The sequence below is a fragment of the Embiotoca jacksoni genome, unplaced genomic scaffold (genome assembly GCF_022577435.1).
Source record: "Embiotoca jacksoni isolate LCO1_2020_lvr unplaced genomic scaffold, fEmbJac1.0.p SCAF_3, whole genome shotgun sequence".
Taxonomy (NCBI): domain Eukaryota; kingdom Metazoa; phylum Chordata; class Actinopteri; family Embiotocidae; genus Embiotoca; species Embiotoca jacksoni.
In genome coordinates, this window is record NW_027185381.1 from 301,359 (window position 1) to 327,500 (window position 26,142).

General features: G+C 43.8%; 1 protein-coding gene across 1 annotated transcript in view; it reads left to right on the forward strand.

The window, feature by feature from the left end:
• Positions 1-17,333, forward strand: part of poc1b (POC1 centriolar protein B) — a 45,333-nt gene extending 28,000 nt beyond the window's left edge. The window contains exons 11-12 of the mRNA XM_069162696.1: positions 15,420-15,546; positions 17,218-17,333. Coding sequence (XP_069018797.1) covers positions 15,420-15,470 — 51 coding nt within the window. The 3' untranslated portion in view covers positions 15,471-15,546; positions 17,218-17,333. The remainder of the gene's footprint in view (positions 1-15,419; positions 15,547-17,217) is intronic.
• Positions 17,334-26,142: the final 8,809 nt, after the last annotated feature.

Below are 26,142 nucleotides of genomic sequence, written 5' to 3' on the forward strand. Positions count from 1 at the left end.
ATTACTGGGTTCAAGGGGAGAGAGAGACAACCAGGGGGAACCTGGAGAGGAACAACCAGGGGGAACCTGGAGAGGAACAACCAAGGGGAACCTGGAGAGGAACAACCCGGGGGAACCTGGAGAGGAACAACCCGGGGGAACCTGGAGAGGAACAACCAAGGGGAACCTGGAGAGGAACAATGAGCTAAACTGTTTCTTCAACAGGTTTAGTTCACCACCCTCATATGTCTCCTCCACACCTTACACCTCCCAAACACCTCTGCTGCCTCCCCCTCTGCCCCCCCTGGTGAGCTGCATAGAGCCCTCAATCTCAAAGGGCTCTTCCTCCATCGACACCATGATCCCCCTCACCCCCCTCTCTGTGATGACTGGCCAGGTTAGGAGACAGCTGGAGAGACTCCACCAGCGCAAGGCTGCAGGACCTGACGGCATCAGCCCCGGGGTCCTGAAGACCTGCGCCGTCCAGCTGGCTGAGGTCCTACAACACCTCTTCAACCTGAGCCTGAAGCAGGAGGAAGTCCCGGTGCTGTGGAAGACGTCCTGCCTGGTTCCAGTCCCTAAGAAGATGACTCCATCTGGCCTCAACGACTACCGACCGGTTGCCCTCACATCTCATGATGAAGGTGCTGGAGAGGCTGGTCTTGGCCCACCTCAGGCCGCTGGTGAAATCTTCTCTGGACCCGCTGCAATTTGCGTACCAGCCTCATGTGGGAGTGGACGACGCCATCATCTACCTGCTGCAACGAGCTCAGTCTCACCTGGATGGAACCGGTGACTCTGTGAGAATCACTTTCTTTGATTTCTCCAGTGCATTCAACACCATCCAACCACTGCTGCTGAGTGAGAAGCTGCGGGTGGTGGGGGGTGGTGGGGGTGGACACATCCACCGTCTCCTGGATCACTGACTACCTGACAGGCAGACCACAGTTTGTCCGTCTGGGCAGTGTGCTGTCTGATATGGTGGTCAGTGGTACTGGAGCTCCTCAGGGAACTGTTCTGTCTCCTTCCTGTTCACCTTCTACACCACTGACTTCCAGAACAACTCAGAGTCAAGACATCTGCAGAAGTTCTCTGATGACTCTGCAGTGGACGGATGTATAAGGGATGGACGGGAGGAGGAGTCAGTGGATGGTGTATAAGAGGTGGACGGGAGGAGGAGTCAGTGGACGGTGTATAAGGGATGGACGGGAGGATGAGTACAGGGCAGTAGAGGAGGACTTTGTGGAGTGGGCTGGTAGAAATCACCTCCTCCTGAACGTGGCCAAGACCAGAGAGATGGTGGTCGACTTCAGGAGGAAGGCGACGGCTCCACAACCGCTGAGAGTTCTGGGAGAGGAGGTGGACATGGTTGAGGAGTACAAGTACCTGGTGTCTCCATGACAACAGACTGAACTGGAAGACCAACATCAACGCTGTCTACAAGAAGGTGATGAGTCGACTCTTTTTCTTGAGGAAACTTCGATCCCTCAATGTGTGCAGCAAGATGTTGGAGATGTTCTACCATCTGTTGTGGCCAGTGAACTGTACTTCACTGTGGTCTGCTGGGGGAGCAGCATTGGAGCCGGAGACACCAACAGACTTAACAAACTGGTGAAGAAGGCCGGCTCCATCATCGGCTACAAACTGGACAACCTGGAAAAGGTGGTGGAGAGGAGGACGCTGAACAAACTATTATCCATATTGGATAATCCTGACCACCCTCTCCACCTGCTGCAGGGACAGAGGAGGACGTTCTCCAAAAGACTCCTCCAGCTGCTGTCACAAGGACAGATACAGGAGATCATTCCTGATACAGGAGATCATTCCAGATACAGGAGATCATTCCTGATACAGGAGATCATTCCAGATACAGGAGATCATTCCAGATACAGGAGATCATTCCAGATACAGGAGATCATTCCAGATACAGGAGATCATTCCTGAGACAGGAGATCATTCCAGATACAGGAGATCATTCCTGATGCAGGAGATCATTCCAGATACAGGAGATCATTCCTGATGCAGGAGATCATTCCTGAGACAGGAGATCATTCCAGATACAGGAGATCATTCCTGATGCAGGAGATCATTCCAGATACAGGAGATCATTCCTGATGCAGGAGATCATTCCTGATACAGGAGATCATTCCAGATACAGGAGATCATTCCAGATACAGGAGATCATTCCAGATACAGGAGATCATTCCAGATACAGGAGATCATTCCTGATACAGGAGATCATTCCTGATACAGGAGATCATTCCTGATACAGGAGATCATTCCAGATACAGGAGATCATTCCAGATACAGGAGATCATTCCAGATACAGGAGATCATTCCTGATACAGGAGATCATTCCTGATACAGGAGATCATTCCTGATACAGGAGATCATTCCAGATACAGGAGATCATTCCAGATACAGGAGATCATTCCTGCCGACCGCAATAAGTCTGTACAATAACTCACCTCTGGCAAAATCCATCACATAACAATAACACCGTTGTCTGTGTTTCTTGGTTGTTTGTATATTATATATATATATATATATATGCTGTACTGTATATACTGTGCATTTTATATTTGATATTTATATTTGATATTTTTTACTGCTATTTTATTGCTTTTCTATTATTCTATTATTATCTTGTTGCTTCTGTATGCTGCTGTAGCGAAAACATTTCCCCTCGGGGATTAATAAAGTAACTACCTAACCTCACCTAAACCCTCCACCACTGCAGCTGGAATCATTTCGTTCAAGTGTAAATGGTCTTCTTGTGTATTCTCACATCTTTAACGTTTCTGTTGTGACTCCTGATGGACGACGTGTCTCTGATTGTTTGCATGTTTGTGGTTGAACGACTTTCCCCATCCGAACACAACAGCTTAAGAATACAGGTCGGAAAAAGATAAGTACACAGAAAAATAGAATAAAAAAAGAAAATTGATTCAGAAAAGTCAAAAAGAGCAACGTATAAATACACACACAAGCATTATAAACAAAATCAATAAATACACCTTGATATATGCAGTGAAATGTAAAGGAAAAACATAATTATTGCACAAAAGGTATAAAAAAAATATATTGTTAATTGTAAATTCCCAGGATATATTGAATATTATATTATCTTGCAGAAATGTAGCAGTGCAGAGTCTGATGTTTAAAGCGGTGTTCAGTGAGTGGAGCTGGTTTTCTGTGTGAGGATGCAGGTGAGGATTTTTCTCTGACAGTAAATCAGAGCTGCTTCAGAGGAGACCACGATGTTAACCGAGAAATAACCGGCTCCCATTTTAGTAGGCTGTCGGCATAATTTAACATTTGGATATTAATACAGGTATTAAATTCTTGGTTTTACAGTTGCATTCAAACCTTTGGGTATCTCTGGGTAAACAACATATTTATGACCAACAGTAAATGAAACCGCAGATATTAAACACCACGAGAACCTTTTTGTCATGAAGGCAGAAGTGGATGAGTTTTGTTTTTCATGGACACTCAGTGAATGTGATGGAACCATCGCTTGTGTCACTCAGACTGAACGCCTCCATGGAAAGCTGTCTTTGATGTGAGAGGCAGCGGATGAACGCTGGGATGTCACTGAGGTTACCAAATCAGCTGTTCCTCTGCCAGCTGATCCGTCACATCTCCAGATATTCAGAAAGGAGCTTCTTCTTCCTCAGAAGCTCCTACATCTTCCTCCTCCTCCTCCTCCCACTGTTAGCGCTGAGCTCACCTGTACGTCCGTCTGCAGCCCTGAGTCTAGTGTACAGCTATATTGTAACTGTATGATTAATTTTGAGTCCCAGTCTGGGAGAAACGGGCTGAACGTGGCCGTTTGGATTAATCAGCTCTTGGTGCACCACTAAATTGCTAATCTCTTTGTTTTTTGGCAGGTTTAGACAACACAGTGTGGTATGCAGGTTTAACGGCTTTCAGAAAAGACTTCATTCACAACTACAGACAAATTAATCAGGAACAAATCCTCAGATGTTGTTGAACAGTTCTGAGTGGGAGCTTTAGTCAAACTGAAGGTTGTTTCCAGGAACTGATTTTAGGTCACATTGAGTCAGATGTTTGTAAAAATGATTGGATATGAATGCAGCTCCTTTAAAATCAACGTACAGGCCTTGAAATGTTTTCAGTGTTCATTGTCCACACACACACACACACACACACACACACACACACACACACACACACACACACACACACACTCTACATGGTACCTCCTGCTCTCAGGACATGTATCACGGTACTCGTGCTTCCCATCGTTTGATGTGCGGTCTTCGCAGCGGATGTCGGCCTGATTTAGCTCCTCCAGCTGGGTCTCGTGACCGCGGGTGGATGTTCAGGAGAATGAAGCTCAAAACGAACAAACAAAATACACACTGTAATCATAAATGTCCTGCCAGTTTTTTCATGATGTCATCATGTTGGTTGAAGGACCACCTCGTTATAGTTCCATCAGCCTACTTTTCTGAACGTCTCATATCAAAGTATGTTACTATTATAAACCAACGTGAAGCCGTCTTGATAGACAACACAGTGACTCTTTGTGCTTTGTGATCTTTTTGAATATTATTGTGTTCAGACCAGCTATCAACCATTAGTGATGTCATAAACCATTAGTGATGTCATCAACCATCAGTGATGTCATCATCCATCAGTGATGTCATCGTTGGTTTGTGAACGTTATGAATCCTCCAGTTCAGATTCTGTCCGTCACCATCTTTGCTAGTTCGGAGCGGTTTGGAGCAGGAAGTGACCATATTTGGACGAGCTGGGGGAGGAGCCAGCGGTGGATCTGACCGATCCGATCGGAAACCTGACGATGCTACGTCCCGCCCACCGATAGCTGTAACCTGACTGCACCACAGACCTGTCAATCAAACAGACACGCCCCCAAAAACAGGTCTTCTTGAATCTTCTTTTCTAATGAATGAGGGATTATTTTCAGATGGACCTCCAGAAAACTAATAAGAAGGAGTGACTTTAGCTAACAACACCGAGATAACTGATGGACACATTTTATTCACTTTGGATTTGATGAGAGAAGTTGAATGGGAGTCTATGGAGCCGGAGGCTTTTTGGAGCCGACCTCTAGTGGCACTCGCTGGTATTGCAACTTAAGGCCTCATTTTACAGACCTGATGCTATGAACACTTTTATAAACAGTCAGTGGTTCAGATCTGACCTTGACCAAACCTCTCAGATGTTTGGGACTTGACCTGTTCACATGCTTTTCACATGTTCATCTTAAAGTGAAATCATTAGATTTTCAGTTGCACGTCTGCAGTTATAATTCCCTGATGTATTATCAGCATATTGAACGTTTACACAGAAACAAAAGGTCTTTCTAATATGAAGAGGATCACCGCTGTGAGGATGCACACATGTACAAATATCCCGACACATGCGTGTTCAGGACCGCTGCGTGTTGTTTGTCTGTGTGATGGAGGGCTGGAGGCAGCGTGGTGTTACAGGACTCATGATGACAGACCACAAAGCCCACCTGTGGCTGCCGGGCCCGGGGCTGCTCTGTCTGCTGCCTCCTGCCTGTACAGTGAAGGGCAGGAGCACAGCATGCCCCCCCCCCCCACACACACACTGCTCTAGCTGTCAATCAAACAGCAGCCTCACCTCTTTCTTTTCGTTCTCCCTGTGATGCTGCTGCTTCCTCTCTGAGGGCCTCATTCATTCAGCCACCTGCGACTAGGGTTTCCCACAGGTTGGCCTTTTTTGGGGGGAGGGGAGGGGGGGTTATGGTTGTCTCTGGATCGTTGTTGACATTTCAGTTAGTCTAATATTGAAGTTTCAGCCATGTTGGATGAAGCGAGCTCTCACCTTATTACTACTTCAAATATAACCATCATGCTCTCCTGTCAACAGACTGATTCATGTAACATCTGTGGTGACCAACACAATCTGTTCAATGATCGCAGATCGACACATTTCTTAAAACTGAGAACAACAGCAGTTTCTAATGTAAACTTGTGCTGCAGCACGTGGAGAAATATTATTTTTGGTTTTGGTTTCCAGCAGTCCGATCATAACTGAGGCCCAGAACGGATCCAAGGTGCTCAAAGTGGAACTTTACAGCATAGAAATAGGAGTTTTAGACAAGACTGTGTGTGTTTTTCACGTCATAATACTCCAATGATAATATTCAGAGACAGTAAGGATATCATTTCTAGTTTAAAACTGGGCTGAGTTTTAGGTTGAATTTAAACAGCATTTCAGTTTTTATATTTTAGTGTCTACTTATAATCATTCTGTATTTCATTTACACATTAAGATTATTTGGTTGTTTTCATCCCTGAATGATTTTGTTGTTGTTGTTGTTGTCATTTGACAGTTTGATTTGCTTGTTTGATGTGTTTTCTATCTTTTAGTATGTTCATGCTTTCTGATCCAAACAGGTGTAATATATCCATACGTGTTTTCCCCGGTTCAATAATTTCAGTGCTCTCATTGTATCTGCACAATACTTCCACCTGAGAGGTCAGCGGACCCTGAAAGTTCCTCCCTCTGGTTAAACCTCCTGCCGTCTTATTTCAATCGCGGTGGATTGTGATTTTATCCGGCGTGTGTTTTATACGTGTGGATCGGAACGTCCACTAAAATGTGAATAATGTGGGTAAATCTCACTAAGGGGCTTTAAAATGGGCTAATCCCATGCACAGCCACAATGACGCCCATTCACTTCCTCCCTGTGAGGGATTCGCCTCCACTTGAGACATTGGTGGGAAAGAAAGCGAACACCGTCCGCTGATTGTGATCTGAGTCTCTGAACTTCTCAGTGAAAACCTTGTTTCCTCTAACAGGAGACTTCTCTGAGGAATCTGCTGTTTGGTGTCAATCCATTCAGAGCCCATTTTAAAGGATGATTTACTGAAGATATATCTTCAACACTGATCCTGGTCAGATCACCTCGTGGCGTTAAAGTAATCCTGGTTTTCTTTCATAAATTCATTAAACCACTCCAACTTTATTTTCATGAAAGGAAAGTGTTTCCTTTGGTACATCAAGACACCCACTGGAGAACTCATCTGTCCAGTTGTCATAACAACGTGTCTGAAGTTACCATCAAGATGTCAAGAAACTTATCAAGAAGGTTATAATATAAGAAATCACTGCACAGGGAGTTTGTGAATATTGTTGTGTTGAAACCACAGACTGAATATAAAAGTGTTTGTAGCTTCAGGTCTGAAAAGTACAGAAGTGTCTTAAGCTGCAATACCACCGAGTGCCACAGTCAGGTTACAGCTATCGGTGGGCGGGACGTAGTATCGTCAGGTTTCCGATCAGATCGGTCAGATCCACCGCTGGCTCCTCCCCCAGCTCGTCCAAATATGGTCACTTCCTGCTCCAAACCGCTCCGAACTAACAAGATGGTGACGGACAGAATCTGAACTGGAGGATTCATAACGTTCACAAACCAACGATGACATCACTGATGGTTGATGACATCACTGATGGATGATGACATCACTGATGGTTCTGATTGGTTGAAACTGACGGAACAACGGACTCTGATTCCTTGTTTGTTAGTCACAGACGTACTTATAGTCCGATATCAGTCACTCAGCACTGACGGAGAGAAAAGCAGAAGTATAAAGAAGTTCTGCAGGAGAGCGTGAGAAAGGAAGAAGAAACAGGAAGCAGAGCTGCTGACTGACTCATCTGATGCACAAGGACAGAAGGAAGTGACAGTGTGACAGTGAGACAGAGTGACAAAGTGACAGAGTGACAGAGTGACAGTGACAGAGTAACAGAGTGACAGTGACAGAGTGACAGAGTGACAGTGACAGAGTGACAGTGACAGAGTAACAGAGTGACAGTGACAGAGTGACAGAGTGACAGTGACAGAGTGACAGTGACAGTGAGACAGAGTGACAGTGACAGAGTGACAGAGTGACAGTGACAGTGACAGAGTGACAGTGACAGAGTGACAGTGACAGTGAGACAGAGTGACAGAGTGACAGTGAGACAGTGACAGAGTGACAGTGACAGAGTGACAGTGACAGTGAGACAGAGTGACAGAGTGACAGTGAGACAGTGACAGTGACAGAGTGACAGTGACAGAGACAGAGTGACAGAGTGACAGTGAGACAGTGAGACAGTGACAGAGTGACAGTGACAGAGTGACAGTGACAGTGAGACAGTGACAGAGTGACAGTGAGACAGAGTGACAGTGAGACAGTGACAGAGTGACAGTGACAGTGAGACAGAGTGACAGTGTGACAGTGAGACAGAGTGACAGAGTGACAGTGACAGAGTGACAGTGACAGTGTGACAGTGAGACAGTGAGACAGTGACAGAGTGACAGAGTGACAGTGACAGAGTAACAGAGTGACAGTGTGACAGAGTGACAGTGACAGAGTGACAGTGACAGAGTAACAGAGTGACAGTGACAGAGTGACAGAGTGACAGTGACAGTGACAGAGTGACAGTGACAGAGTGACAGTGACAGTGAGACAGAGTGACAGTGACAGAGTGACAGAGTGACAGTGACAGTGACAGAGTGACAGTGACAGAGTGACAGTGACAGTGAGACAGAGTGACAGTGAGACAGTGACAGAGTGACAGTGACAGTGAGACAGAGTGACAGAGTGACAGTGAGACAGTGACAGTGACAGAGTGACAGTGACAGTGAGACAGAGTGACAGAGTGACAGTGAGACAGTGAGACAGTGACAGAGTGACAGTGACAGAGTGACAGAGTGACAGTGAGACAGTGACAGAGTGACAGTGACAGAGTGACAGTGACAGTGAGACAGAGTGACAGAGTGACAGTGAGACAGTGACAGAGTGACAGTGACAGAGTGACAGTGACAGTGAGACAGAGTGACAGAGTGACAGTGAGACAGTGACAGTGACAGAGTGACAGTGACAGTGAGACAGTGACAGAGTGACAGTGAGACAGTGACAGTGACAGAGTGACAGTGAGACAGAGTGACAGTGAGACAGTGACAGAGTGACAGTGACAGTGAGACAGAGTGACAGTGTGACAGTGAGACAGAGTGACAGAGTGACAGTGACAGAGTGACAGTGACAGTGTGACAGTGAGACAGTGAGACAGTGACAGAGTGACAGAGTGACAGTGACAGAGTAACAGAGTGACAGTGACAGAGTGACAGAGTGACAGTGACAGAGTGACAGTGACAGAGTAACAGAGTGACAGTGACAGAGTGACAGAGTGACAGTGACAGTGACAGAGTGACAGTGACAGAGTGACAGTGACAGTGAGACAGAGTGACAGTGACAGAGTGACAGTGACAGTGACAGAGTGACAGTGACAGAGTGACAGTGACAGTGAGACAGAGTGACAGAGTGACAGTGAGACAGTGAGACAGTGACAGAGTGACAGTGACAGAGTGACAGTGACAGAGTGACAGAGTGACAGTGAGACAGTGACAGAGTGACAGTGACAGAGTGACAGTGACAGTGAGACAGAGTGACAGAGTGACAGTGAGACAGTGACAGAGTGACAGTGACAGTGACAGTGAGACAGAGTGACAGAGTGACAGTGAGACAGTGACAGTGACAGAGTGACAGTGACAGTGAGACAGAGTGACAGAGTGACAGTGAGACAGTGAGACAGTGACAGAGTGACAGTGACAGAGTGACAGTGACAGTGAGACAGTGACAGAGTGACAGTGTGACAGTGAGACAGTGACAGTGACAGAGTGACAGTGAGACAGAGTGACAGTGAGACAGTGACAGAGTGACAGTGACAGTGAGACAGTGACAGTGTGACAGTGAGACAGAGTGACAGAGTGACAGTGACAGAGTGACAGTGACAGAGTGACAGTGTGACAGTGAGACAGTGACAGTGACAGAGTGACAGTGACAGTGAGACAGAGTGACAGAGTGACAGTGAGACAGTGAGACAGTGACAGAGTGACAGTGACAGTGACAGAGTGACAGTGAGACAGTGACAGTGAGACAGTGACAGTGACAGAGTGACAGTGAGACAGAGTGACAGTGAGACAGTGACAGAGTGACAGTGACAGTGAGACAGTGACAGTGTGACAGTGAGACAGAGTGACAGAGTGACAGTGACAGAGTGACAGTGACAAAGTAACAGAGTGACAGTGACAGAGTGACAGAGTGACAGAGTGACAGTGACAGAGTGACAGTGACAGAGTAACAGAGTGACAGTGACAGAGTGACAGAGTGACAGAGTGACAGTGACAGAGTGACAGTGACAGAGTGACAGTGACAGTGAGACAGAGTGACAGTGAGACAGTGACAGAGTGACAGTGACAGTGAGACAGAGTGACAGTGAGACAGTGACAGTGACAGAGTGACAGTGACAGTGAGACAGAGTGACAGAGTGACAGAGTGACAGTGAGACAGTGAGACAGTGACAGAGTGACAGTGACAGTGAGACAGAGTGACAGAGTGACAGTGAGACAGTGACAGAGTGACAGTGACAGAGTGACAGTGACAGTGAGACAGAGTGACAGAGTGACAGTGAGACAGTGACAGAGTGACAGTGACAGAGTGACAGTGACAGTGAGACAGAGTGACAGAGTGACAGTGAGACAGTGACAGTGACAGAGTGACAGTGACAGTGAGACAGAGTGACAGAGTGACAGTGAGACAGTGAGACAGTGACAGAGTGACAGTGACAGAGTGACAGTGACAGTGAGACAGTGACAGAGTGACAGTGACAGTGAGACAGTGACAGTGACAGAGTGACAGTGAGACAGAGTGACAGTGAGACAGTGACAGAGTGACAGTGACAGTGAGACAGAGTGACAGAGTGACAGTGAGACAGTGACAGTGACAGAGTGACAGTGACAGTGAGACAGAGTGACAGTGAGACAGTGAGACAGTGACAGAGTGACAGTGACAGAGTGACAGTGACAGTGAGACAGTGACAGAGTGACAGTGAGACAGTGACAGTGAGACAGTGACAGTGACAGAGTGACAGTGAGACAGAGTGACAGTGAGACAGTGACAGAGTGACAGTGTGACAGTGAGACAGTGAGACAGTGACAGAGTGACAGTGACAGAGTGACAGTGACAGTGAGACAGTGACAGTGAGACAGTGACAGAGTGACAGTGACAGAGTGACAGTGAGACAGAGTGACAGTGAGACAGTGACAGAGTGACAGTGACAGAGTGACAGTGAGACAGTGACAGTGAGACAGTGACAGAGTGACAGTGACAGAGTGACAGTGACAGTGAGACAGAGTGACAGAGTGACAGTGACAGAGTGACAGTGACAGTGAGACAGAGTGACAGTGTGACAGTGAGACAGAGTGACAGAGTGACAGTGAGACAGTGACAGTGACAGAGTGACAGAGTGACAGTGACAGAGTGACAGAGTGACAGTGACAGAGTGACAGTGACAGAGTGACAGTGACAGAGTGACAGAGTGACAGAGACAGTGACAGAGTGACAGTGACAGAGTGACAGAGTGACAGTGACAGAGTGACAGTGACAGTGAGACAGTGACAGAGTGACAGTGACAGTGACAGAGTGACAGTGACAGAGTGACAGTGACAGTGAGACAGAGTGACAGTGACAGAGTGACAGAGTGACAGTGACAGTGACAGAGTGACAGTGACAGAGTGACAGTGACAGTGAGACAGAGTGACAGTGAGACAGTGACAGAGTGACAGTGACAGTGAGACAGAGTGACAGAGTGACAGTGAGACAGTGACAGTGACAGAGTGACAGTGACAGTGAGACAGAGTGACAGAGTGACAGTGAGACAGTGAGACAGTGACAGAGTGACAGTGACAGAGTGACAGAGTGACAGTGAGACAGTGACAGAGTGACAGTGACAGAGTGACAGTGACAGTGAGACAGAGTGACAGTGAGACAGTGACAGAGTGACAGTGACAGAGTGACAGTGACAGTGAGACAGAGTGACAGAGTGACAGTGAGACAGTGACAGTGACAGAGTGACAGTGACAGTGAGACAGAGTGACAGTGAGACAGTGACAGAGTGACAGTGACAGTGAGACAGAGTGACAGTGTGACAGTGAGACAGAGTGACAGAGTGACAGTGACAGAGTGACAGTGACAGTGTGACAGTGAGACAGTGAGACAGTGACAGAGTGACAGAGTGACAGTGACAGAGTAACAGAGTGACAGTGACAGAGTGACAGAGTGACAGTGACAGAGTGACAGTGACAGAGTAACAGAGTGACAGTGACAGAGTGACAGAGTGACAGTGACAGTGACAGAGTGACAGTGACAGAGTGACAGTGACAGTGAGACAGAGTGACAGTGACAGAGTGACAGTGACAGTGACAGAGTGACAGTGACAGAGTGACAGTGACAGTGAGACAGAGTGACAGAGTGACAGTGAGACAGTGACAGAGTGACAGTGACAGAGTGACAGTGACAGAGTGACAGAGTGACAGTGAGACAGTGACAGAGTGACAGTGACAGAGTGACAGTGACAGTGAGACAGAGTGACAGAGTGACAGTGAGACAGTGACAGAGTGACAGTGACAGTGACAGTGAGACAGAGTGACAGAGTGACAGTGACAGAGTGACAGTGACAGTGAGACAGAGTGACAGAGTGACAGTGAGACAGTGAGACAGTGACAGAGTGACAGTGACAGAGTGACAGTGACAGTGAGACAGTGACAGAGTGACAGTGAGACAGAGTGACAGTGAGACAGTGACAGAGTGACAGTGACAGTGAGACAGTGACAGTGTGACAGTGAGACAGAGTGACAGAGTGACAGTGACAGAGTGACAGTGACAGAGTGACAGTGTGACAGTGAGACAGTGACAGTGACAGAGTGACAGTGACAGTGAGACAGAGTGACAGAGTGACAGTGAGACAGTGAGACAGTGACAGAGTGACAGTGACAGTGAGACAGTGACAGAGTGACAGTGAGACAGTGACAGTGAGACAGTGACAGTGACAGAGTGACAGTGAGACAGAGTGACAGTGAGACAGTGACAGAGTGACAGTGACAGTGAGACTGTGACAGTGAGACAGAGTGACAGAGTGACAGTGACAGAGTGACAGTGACAAAGTAACAGAGTGACAGTGACAGAGTGACAGAGTGACAGAGTGACAGTGACAGAGTGACAGTGACAGAGTAACAGAGTGACAGTGACAGAGTGACAGAGTGACAGAGTGACAGTGACAGAGTGACAGTGACAGAGTGACAGAGTGACAGTGACAGAGTGACAGTGACAGAGTGACAGTGACAGTGAGACAGAGTGACAGTGAGACAGTGACAGAGTGACAGTGACAGTGAGACAGAGTGACAGTGAGACAGTGACAGTGACAGAGTGACAGTGACAGTGAGACAGAGTGACAGAGTGACAGAGTGACAGTGAGACAGTGAGACAGTGACAGAGTGACAGTGACAGTGAGACAGAGTGACAGAGTGACAGTGAGACAGTGACAGAGTGACAGTGACAGAGTGACAGTGACAGTGAGACAGAGTGACAGAGTGACAGTGAGACAGTGACAGAGTGACAGTGACAGAGTGACAGTGACAGTGAGACAGAGTGACAGAGTGACAGTGAGACAGTGACAGTGACAGAGTGACAGTGACAGTGAGACAGAGTGACAGAGTGACAGTGAGACAGTGAGACAGTGACAGAGTGACAGTGACAGAGTGACAGTGACAGTGAGACAGTGACAGAGTGACAGTGAGACAGTGACAGTGAGACAGTGACAGTGACAGAGTGACAGTGAGACAGAGTGACAGTGAGACAGTGACAGAGTGACAGTGACAGTGAGACAGAGTGACAGAGTGACAGTGAGACAGTGACAGTGACAGAGTGACAGTGACAGTGAGACAGAGTGACAGTGAGACAGTGAGACAGTGACAGAGTGACAGTGACAGAGTGACAGTGACAGTGAGACAGTGACAGAGTGACAGTGAGACAGTGACAGTGAGACAGTGACAGTGACAGAGTGACAGTGAGACAGAGTGACAGTGAGACAGTGACAGAGTGACAGTGTGACAGTGAGACAGTGAGACAGTGACAGAGTGACAGTGACAGAGTGACAGTGACAGTGAGACAGTGACAGTGAGACAGTGACAGAGTGACAGTGACAGAGTGACAGTGAGACAGAGTGACAGTGAGACAGTGACAGAGTGACAGTGACAGAGTGACAGTGAGACAGTGACAGTGAGACAGTGACAGAGTGACAGTGACAGAGTGACAGTGACAGTGAGACAGAGTGACAGAGTGACAGTGACAGAGTGACAGTGACAGTGAGACAGAGTGACAGTGTGACAGTGAGACAGAGTGACAGAGTGACAGTGAGACAGTGACAGTGACAGAGTGACAGAGTGACAGTGACAGAGTGACAGAGTGACAGTGACAGAGTGACAGTGACAGTGAGACAGTGACAGAGTGACAGTGACAGAGTGACAGAGTGACAGTGACAGAGTGACAGTGACAGAGTGACAGAGTGACAGTGACAGAGACAGTGACAGAGTGACAGTGACAGAGTGACAGAGTGACAGTGACAGAGTGACAGTGACAGTGAGACAGTGACAGAGTGACAGTGACAGAGTGACAGAGTGACAGTGACAGAGTGACAGTGACAGAGTGACAGAGTGACAGTGACAGTGAGACAGTGACAGAGTGACAGTGACAGAGTGACAGTGACAGTGAGACAGTGACAGAGTGACAGTGACAGAGTGACAGAGTGACAGTGACAGAGTGACAGCCTGTCTGGTGTCTGCAGTGATGACCTGAGGCCTTTCTATCAGCTGTGTTCATGTATGTTCCTGAAGTCATGCTGGCTGTTGTTCTGTCCAGCTCTGATTAGACCTGTCCTCTAACAGGTGAGCTGGGACAGACACGCTTCATGTTCATGACTGTAAACATGACCTCTGACCTCTGAGGAGAGCACAGGACTTCCCCTTTCAAAATGACATCAGTTCAGAATATGACATCTGTTCATGAGTTCTTCATCACTGATCTTCTGTTTGTGTGGAGGTCAGCTGTTAGCTGTTAGCTGTTAGCTGTCAGCACACACACACACACACACACACACACACTCACACACACACACACACACACACACACACACACACACACACACACACACACACACACACACATATACACACACACACACACACACACTCACACACACACACACACTCTCACACACACACACACACACACACACACACACACACACACTCACACACACACACACACACACACACACACACACACACACACTCATACGCACACACACACACACACACACACACACACACTCACACACACACACTCACACACACACACACACTCACACACACACTCACACACACACACACACACACACACACACACACACACACACACACACACTCACACACACACACACACACACACACATGTATGTGTGACTTCTGTTGGAATAATTTACTGAACTCCTGAGTGTTGATGTGAATAAAACCCTTGCACACATCTGTCTGTCAGAAAGACAAACATCTGTACGACCTCAGAGAAGCTGCAGGACGTCCCAGCTGACTGAGTGACGGAGCAGATTTCACTCCAACAGGATGTTTGAAGAGGAGAAAAACGTTCCCACAAAAATCAACATGAGGTCTGAAAAACAAATCTAATTGTTACAACAATCACATCCTTTAATTTCCATAAAATATTTCCCTCATTGTGAGTTCATGTAATACAAAGTAACATATAAACATTTAAATCAAGGCATGTTGGTACTCGTTTATATCTTAATCTTTGTGATTTGAGTTCAGTTTTTTCCATTGAAGTGTTCTGTTATTTTACTGTTAAATATGAGTGATATTATCATAATGTGGTTACCAGGTGCTCATCAGAAGTTATTATTTAGCATGTAATGACACGACAGATCCACTGCAGAGTCTCCTCTCAAATAATGAATAATGCTCTTCATTAAACCAGACTTTAATATAAGTTAAGCCTGACTTCCTGTAGCCTCAGTAGTTTTATTAAAATTGGTTCTGCTGCACATTCACGTTCACATTCATCACCGTAACCCACTTTCCAAGTATTTGTCAGTATAAAACCTCGGACTGATTTATTTCCCTGAATGGAGACAAAGGCCTGCTTCATCCTCACAGCTCAGAGGACACTCTGTCTTTACATGTAAAGGAGTCACAGCAGCAGTGGAAGCCATGATAATCAATTAACCAGCAGGAGGGACGTAACCGTCTCAGAGGCTGCAGGATTTCATTTCCTGTCCTCGTAGGTCTGGTAATGCGTGTTAATAACTTCCTGTTCTCATGAATCACAGCCGCACCGCCACACATGACTGTTTAACATCAGGTACATGGAGGAGCTGCTGTTTACACACTCACCAACACATTAAACACACCGGTCACATGACTCAGGAATCACTGACGAGGACGTCATCTGATATAGAAAAGTTCTCTTTTCGTGACAATTTGACACTGAGACACGATGAGGTGTCTCATCGTGTCTCATTGTGTCTCATCGTGTCTCATAATGTCTAATAGTGTCTCATAGTGTCTAGCAGTGTCTAACAGTGCCTAATAGTGTCTCATCTTGTCTCATAATGTCTAATAGTGTCTCATAGTGTCTAGCAGTGTCTAACAGTGCCTAATAGTGTCTCATCGTGTCTCATAATGTCTAATACTGTCTCATAGTGTCTCATAGTGTCTCATAGTGTCTCATAGTGTCTCATACTGTCTCATAGTGTCTCATACTGTCTCATACTGTCTCATAGTGTCTCATACTGTCTCATAGTGTCTCATAGTGTCTCATACTGTCTCATAGTGTCTCATACTGTCTCATACTGTCTCATAGTGTCTCATACTGTCTCATACTGTCTCAGCAGTGAAACACGTGTTTACCGTCATGGCTGCTGCAGCTGACGTGTTGTGTTCCCTTTAGTTTTTCTGTGCAGGTCAGTCTGTGTGTGTCGAACACAACTGCATTTCTGCTTTTCATGGAAGCTGCAGGAAGTTTAACCTGCGTGTCCCGTGTCGATGACTCATCTTTGACATGATGTTATTATGTAACAGGTGAAGTGTCCTCTTAAAACTGAGTACACGGACACCAGATGATATCAGGGCTCTTTTTTAAAGAGACAACGAGCTGGAATGATTAAAATAACACCTGGATGACTGTAACTAAGATCGGATTACTAGATCACTACATCAGCTGCACATGCTGCTTTGTCAGTTCTCATTAGTTTCACTCAACCCTAACCATCAGTGATGTCATCAACCATCAGTGATGTCATCAAACGTTATGAATCCTCCAGTTCAGATTCTGTCCGTCACCATCTTGCTCGTTCGGAGCGGTTTGGAGCAGGAAGTGACCATATTTGGACGAGCTGGGGGAGGAGCCAGCGGTGGATCTGACCGATCTGATTGGAAACCTGACGATACTACGTCCCGCCCACCGATAGCTGTAACCTGACTGCACCACAGGCCTGTCAATCAAACAGACACGCCCCCAAAACCAGGTCTTCTTGAATCTTCTTTTCTAATGAACGAGGGATTATTTTCAGATGGACCTCCAGAAAACTAATAAGAAGGAGTGACTTTAGCTAACAACACCGAGATAACTGATGGACACATTTTATTCACTTTGGATTTGATGAGAGAAGTTGAATGGGAGTCTATGGAGCCGGAGGCTTTTTGGAGCCGACCTCTAGTGGCACTCGCTGGTATTGCAGCTGAAGACACTTCTGGATCAGAACCATTTTACAGACCTGAAGCTACAAACTCTTTTATATCCAGACTGTGATGCAGACTCAGAATTTTTAACAGTCTTCTCTGTTTATTTGTAGATCTGCAGCTGCTGTGAATGAAATTAGTTTTAAACTAATCAGAGGTTTGTAGCTCGTTCATTGTGGTCATCAGTCTGTTGGTGTTAATGAGGCTTTTCAGCCGGATCACGACACACTCGGCCCCGTGACTCATTCCTCTTAAAGGGTGGAGATGAAGTGAAAGTGTCTTCAGACCTGAGGAAGACATGTTGTTGTGTCGTGGTTTAAAAATAAAAAAAAGATCCACTTGATGGCAAACAGAGCCTGTTTTCTTGTTTTGTTCCACCTACGCTGCTCCCATTTGACCAGATTTAATGAACACTGAACAACCTTTCCCGGAGGCTACTCTCATCCACTGCTCTTCATTGTCAACACTGGATCCACTTTTAGCCTGAGTGCTCACCTGAGTGCTGTTCGCCACATTAATCTACACCCACAGGTTTCACATCACTACATCAACTACTTCTGAAACATCCAGATATCACAGCAGCTGATTCTGTTTTTGAAAATTAAATATTTCAGTCAGCTTATTCTGACATCTTTAATGATCTTGATAGATGTTGGATTATATTAACAGCATCTCAGAGGATCTTTCGGGAACTTCTTTTTAGGGCTTTGAAGCTTTGAAATCATTTCTCTATTATTTCTCTAACAAAAAGCTATACTCATTTTGTGAGTGTCAGAAAATAGTAATCTATTTCCAAACCCAGCTGCCATGGAGAAACATTATCCCTCATTTGGAGTCAAGTGTTCTGGCCACCTGATGAATAGAAGTCGATATTACACCCTGTTTTTGACTCTGTTTTGGTCTCCACCAGCTGAAGATACACATCAGAAAACTTCACAGTAGCAGTTTTAATAGGTGTTGGAGTTTTTATTTGAACAGGCTCAGAGACATGTTGATTCATTATTATGGTCCTTTTGGAGGATGTAGTCTGATGCTGGTCCAAACTATTCACACTCACTAATAAAAGTCAGTTATTCCGTCTTCTGTTATTATTATATAATAATTATAATTATATAATAACATTAGCAGGAACCAATCTTGGCTGCCGTCTGTATTGAATCCACACCTTCAGTCCACAAACGCATTTCTGCATAAATGAATACATAAACACCGACTGTGCTTCAACAACTGAGCTGTGAGGACTCGTGTTGCATAAAACCTCACAAAGAGGAGCTTTTGTTATGAATGACTCAGAGTTTGTATTTATGGGTACATAAATTTGTTCTGAATATTTCTCTTTCTGTGTGAGATGTGAGTAAGAAACACACCATCACGCAATATTGTGTTGTTGCAGTTCTGCAGTGTTATTATGAAAAGCTGCAGTATGTGGTACATATGTGTGCAACTTTTACATGTGACTGTGTCCTCATTGTGTGTGTGTGTGTGTGTGTGTGTGTGTGTGTGTGTGTGTGTGTTGTGGGTGTGGATGGTAATTAGGTGTGGCTCAGATGAATGGAAGATGGATCCTCTGATGTGGCGTCTTGGTGGGATGAGAGGAAGCAGAGGCTTCAGATCACCCTGACTTCCTGGTAAAGGTCAAAGGTCGGGCAGACGGGAGGAGAATACTTGTGTTTACTTAATAAGTTCAATCTGATGTGACTGCAGAGAGCTTTCAGCAGTCAGTACTGCTGCTCTGATGGACCTCTGGTCTGAAACCAGAACATCCAGTTTGACTGAACAATGAACACATACAGCCTTCTTGTTACAAACCGACCCACATTAGACCAGCTAAATATTTAAAGGCCAATATCTTCAAAGTTAGTTGTTTTGGTTTTCGGGGGATTTTTTTTTTTGCATTTTAAGGAGGAAGTGAGGAGAGGAGGTGGGGGAGGACCTACATCAGAGGAGCACCTCCCTTAAGATCAAAGTTCTGGTTAAAGAGGTCACCATGTCTAAGAGATGTGCTGCTGATCATGTGTCACGTGTCTCATGGATGAAACAGGGTCAATAGTTTAATGAAATAAATAATTAATAAATAAAGTTGTATCAATGTAGATCTGTAAACATCTTCTGTTTACCTCATCCTGATCATTTATTATTGTTATTATTGTTTCCACTTGTGTTTAAGTTGTTTATTTCTGCTGAGATTATTATCTTCATCTCTACAGTGTGTCTTTATGTCTGTATGTTGGTGTGTGTGTGTGTGTGTGTGTGTGTGTGTGTGTGTGTGTGTGTGTGTGTGTGTGTGTGTGTGTGAGTGTGTGTGTGAGTGTGTGTGTGTGTGTGTGAGAGTGTGTGTGTGTGTGTGTGTGAGTGTGAGTGTGAGTGTGTGTGTGTGTGTGAGGGGGGAGGGGGGGCACATAGAGGGAGGGAGGTCTGGAGCTGCTGAGAGGAAATGAGCCGAGCAGATGTTGACCAGATGTGACCGGAGGGAGGGGGAAAAGGGAGGGGGGATGAGTACAGCGAGACTGACAGCTTTGTTCACCTCCTCTCAGTGGTGGAGTGTCTCCTTCCTCCCCCTCCTCCCCTTCCTCCCCCTCCTCCCCATCCTCCTCCTCTTCCAGTCATGTTAGCCGGCTCATCAACACCATCATTTATTCTCTCTTTGATTTTGACGATATTTATGGTTTCTTTCTATATTATTTTCAACAATTGAAACTTTAAATCCTTTTTGTAATAAAGCTTCAACAACATCACTTAGATTTCAGTTTGTCTTTAAGCAATATTACACGTGAGGTTGTTCTTTAACGTGATTATTGGCAGACTGATGCGTTCAGGAGCCTCGGTCCTGATTATACAAGAAGTTACCATCTCAATAAAATATGTGTTCATATTGTGGAGCAATTCAGTCTAAAATATGAAACGCCTTGTTAGTGTGATCTCTATTTCCATGGCAACTGGAAAGCAATCAGTCAACCCTTAGCAACCACCTAGCAACAGAGAGGATTTCTAGTCTCCAGCTGAATAAATACAGAACATAGAAACACTAAACTGATCAGCTAGTTCAGTCTGGTTGGAACAAAGATGTCTGATGAACAAAGATATCTGGTGAACTAAGATATCTGATGAACAAAGATATCTGGTGAACAAAGATATCTGGTGAACAAAGATAATCTGATGAACAAAGACATCTAATGAACAAAGATATGTGATGAACAAAGATATCTGATGAACAAAGATATCCATGTTCTCATGTGTTTTTAACATGTTAGCTCCGTGTCATGTGTTCAAACCAAACCGGTCCAGCTAGCCTCCTCTAGGATTGTAAGTGCGTGACTATCCGTGGTGTTACGGTACGGGTGCTCGGAGCGACCAAAAAGGACCAAAAGAGACCCGACTTCACCAAATGGGTCATTTAATAGAACTATAACAAGTAGAAACTATATTATATTACATATTATATGAAACTATTCTAATTCTATTTTCCCATTGAGGAGGTGGAGTGATATTTGTAGTGATGGGCAGGATGTGATGTCATGATGATTTGTTCCAGATGTTCAGTTGACCAATCAGATCTTGGGAGTGGAGCTACTTGTTGGATAATAGAGATTCAGTATTCTGACAGCAGGACTCATTTTGTTTCCGTGCTCCGACTTTACATCCTACATCGAACCTTCACTTCCTGTTGTTAGAAACATCTTAAGTGACTCAGATTGCTTTTCTAGTTCGCTCTCGTTCTTTGCTTCAAACGTTTCCAGCAGGGTGTTGAATTAGGCTGACCACTGGGGGGCACCGTTAATGGGGTATTACTGTCACATCTCCTTGTTTTCAGTGGCATGTCTTCAATTAAGGTGATTTGATTTGATCTGGTTTTCATCTGCAGCTCTTAAACAGTTGGAAATACTCAACGCACACACGGACAAACAATCGTCTCTCCAACGGTCCGTCGAAGCATCACGGCGCCAGCTCAGGAGGGGGAGGATGGACGGAGGGTGGGAGGGGAGGCAGGGGAGGCAGGGCTCCTGGGAACCAGACCAGAGGAGGAAGAGGAAGGAGAGAGGAGGAGGAGGAAGAGGCAGCGCAGACACACCCACTGGAGGTTCTGTCTGGTCCTCCGTCCAGTCTGGACTCCACCCTGCTGCACATCGTTCAACAGCTGGATGTTCTCACCCAGGTCATACATCGTACATACATCATACATACGTCATACGTACATCGTACATACATCGTACATACATCATACGTACATCATACATACATCGTACATACATCGTACATGCATCATATATACATCGTACATACATCGTACATACATCATACATACATCATACATACATCATACGTACATCATACATACATCATACGTACATCGTACATACATCGTACATACATCGTACGTACATCGTACATACATCATACATACATCATACGTACATCATACATACATCATACATACATCATACGTACATCATACGTACATCATACATACATCGTACGTACATCATACGTACATCGTACATACATCGTACGTACATCGTACATACATCGTACATACATCATACGTACATCATACATACATCATACATACATTGTACATGCATCATATATACATCGTACATACATTGTACATACATCATACATCGTACGTACATCGTACATACATCATACATACATCATACATACATCATATATACATCATATGTACATCATACATACATCGTACGTACATCGTACATACATCGTACATACATCGTACGTACATCGTACATACATCATACATACATCATACATACATCGTACGTACATCATACATACATCGTACGTACATCGTACGTACATCGTACATACATCATACATACATCATACATACATCATACGTACATCGTACATACATCGTACGTACATCGTACATACATCATACATACATCATACATACATCGTACATACATCATACATACATCATACATACATCATACATACATCATACGTACATCGTACATACATCGTACATACATCATACATACATCATACATACATCATACGTACATCATACGTACATCGTACGTACATCGTACATACATCGTACGTACATCGTACATACATCGTACATACATCATACATACATCATACGTACATCATACATACATCGTACGTGCATCGTACATACATCGTACATACATCATACATACATCGTACATGCATCGTACGTACATCGTACATACATCGTACATACATCATACATACATCATACATACATCATACGTACATCATACATACATCATACGTACATCGTACGTACATCATACGTACATCGTACATACATCGTACATACATCATACGTACATCATACATACATCGTACATACATCGTACATGCATCGTATATACATCGTACATACATCGTACATACATCATACATACATCATACATACATCATACGTACATCATACATACATCATACATACATCGTACATGCATCATATATACATCGTACATACATCGTACATACATCATACATACATCATACATACATCATACGTACATCATACATACATCGTACGTACATCGTACATACATCATACATACATCATACATACATCATACGTACATCGTACATACATCGTACATACATCGTACGTACATCGTACATACATCGTACATACATCATACATACATCATACGTACATCATACATACATCATACGTACATCGTACATACATCGTACGTACATCGTACATACATCGTACATACATCATACGTACATCATACATACATCATACGTACATCATACATACATCATACATACATCGTACATGCATCGTACGTACATCGTACATACATCGTACATACATCGTACGTACATCGTACATACATCGTACATACATCATACGTACATCATACATACATCATACGTACATCGTACATGCATCGTACGTACATCGTACATACATCGTACATACATCATACATACATCATACATACATCATACATACATCATACATACATCATACATACATCAAACATACATCATACGTACATCATACATACATCATACGTACATCGTACATACATCGTACGTACATCGTACATACATCGTACATACATCATACGTACATCATACATACATCATACGTACATCATACATACATCATACATACATCGTACATGCATCGTACGTACATCGTACATACATCGTACATACATCATACATACATCATACATACATCATACATACATCATACATACATCATACGTACATCATACATACATCATACGTACATCGTACATACATCGTACGTACATCGTACATACATCGTACATACATCATACGTACATCATACATACATCGTACATACATCGTACGTACATCGTACATACATCGTACATACATCATACGTACATCATACATACATCATACATACATCGTACATGCATCGTACGTACATCGTACATACATCGTACATACATCATACATACATCATACATACATCATACATACATCATACATACATCATACGTACATCATACATACATCATACGTACATCGTACATACATCGTACGTACATCGTACATACATCGTACATACATCATACGTACATCATACATACATCATACGTACATCATACATACATCATACATACATCGTACATGCATCGTACGTACATCGTACGTACATCGTACATACATCGTACATACATCATACATACATCATACATACATCATACATACATCATACATACATCATACGTACATCGTACATACATCGTACGTACATCGTACATACATCGTACATACATCATACGTACATCATACATACATCATACATACATCGTACATGCATCGTACGTACATCGTACATACATCGTACATACATCATACATACATCATACATACATCATACATACATCATACATACATCATACGTACATTGTACATACATCGTACGTACATCGTACATACATCGTACATACATCATACATACATCGTACATGCATCGTACGTACATCGTACATACATCGTACATACATCACACATACATCATACATACATCATACGTACATCATACATACATCATACGTACATCGTACATACATCATACGTACATCGTACATACATCGTACATACATCATACGTACATCATACATACATCGTACATACATCGTACATGCATCGTATATACATCGTACATACATCGTACATACATCATACATACATCATACATACATCATACGTACATCATACGTACATCGTACATACATCATACATGCATCATACATACATCATACATACATCGTACATACATCGTACATACATCGTATATACATCATACATACATCATACATACATCGTACATACATCGTATATACATCATACATACATCATACATACATCGTACGTACATCGTATATACATCATATATACATCGTACATACATCGTACATACATCATACATACATCATACATACATCATACGTACATCATACGTACATCATACGTACATCGTACATACATCATACATGCATCATACATACATCATACATACATCGTACATACATCGTACATACATCGTATATACATCATACGTACATCGTACATACATCATACATGCATCATACATACATCATACATACATCGTACATACATCGTACATACATCGTATATACATCATACATACATCATACATACATCATACATACATCGTACATACATCGTACATACATCATACATACATCATACATACATCATACGTACATCATACGTACATCATACGTACATCGTACATACATCATACATGCATCATACATACATCATACATACATCGTACATACATCGTACATACATCGTATATACATCATACATACATCATACATACATCATACATACATCGTATATACATCATATATACATCATACATACACCATACATACATCGTACATACATCGTACATACATCATACATTCATCATACATACATCGTACATACATCGTATATACATCATATATACATCGTACATACATCATACATACATCATACATACATCATACATACATCGTACATACATCGTACATACATCGTACATACATCATACATTCATCATACATACATCGTACATACATCGTACATACATCATACATACATCATACATACATCATACATACACCATACATACATCGTACATACATCGTATATACATCATATATACATCGTACATACATCATACATACATCATACATACATCATACATACATTGTACATACATCATACATACATCATACATACATCGTACGTACATCGTATATACATCATACATACATCGTACATACATCGTATATACATCATACATACATCATACATACATCGTATATACATCATACATACATCATACATACATCGTACGTACATCATACATACATCATACATACATCATACATACATAATATATACATCATACATACATCATATATACATCATATATACATCATACATACACCATACATACATCGTACATACATCGTACATACATCATA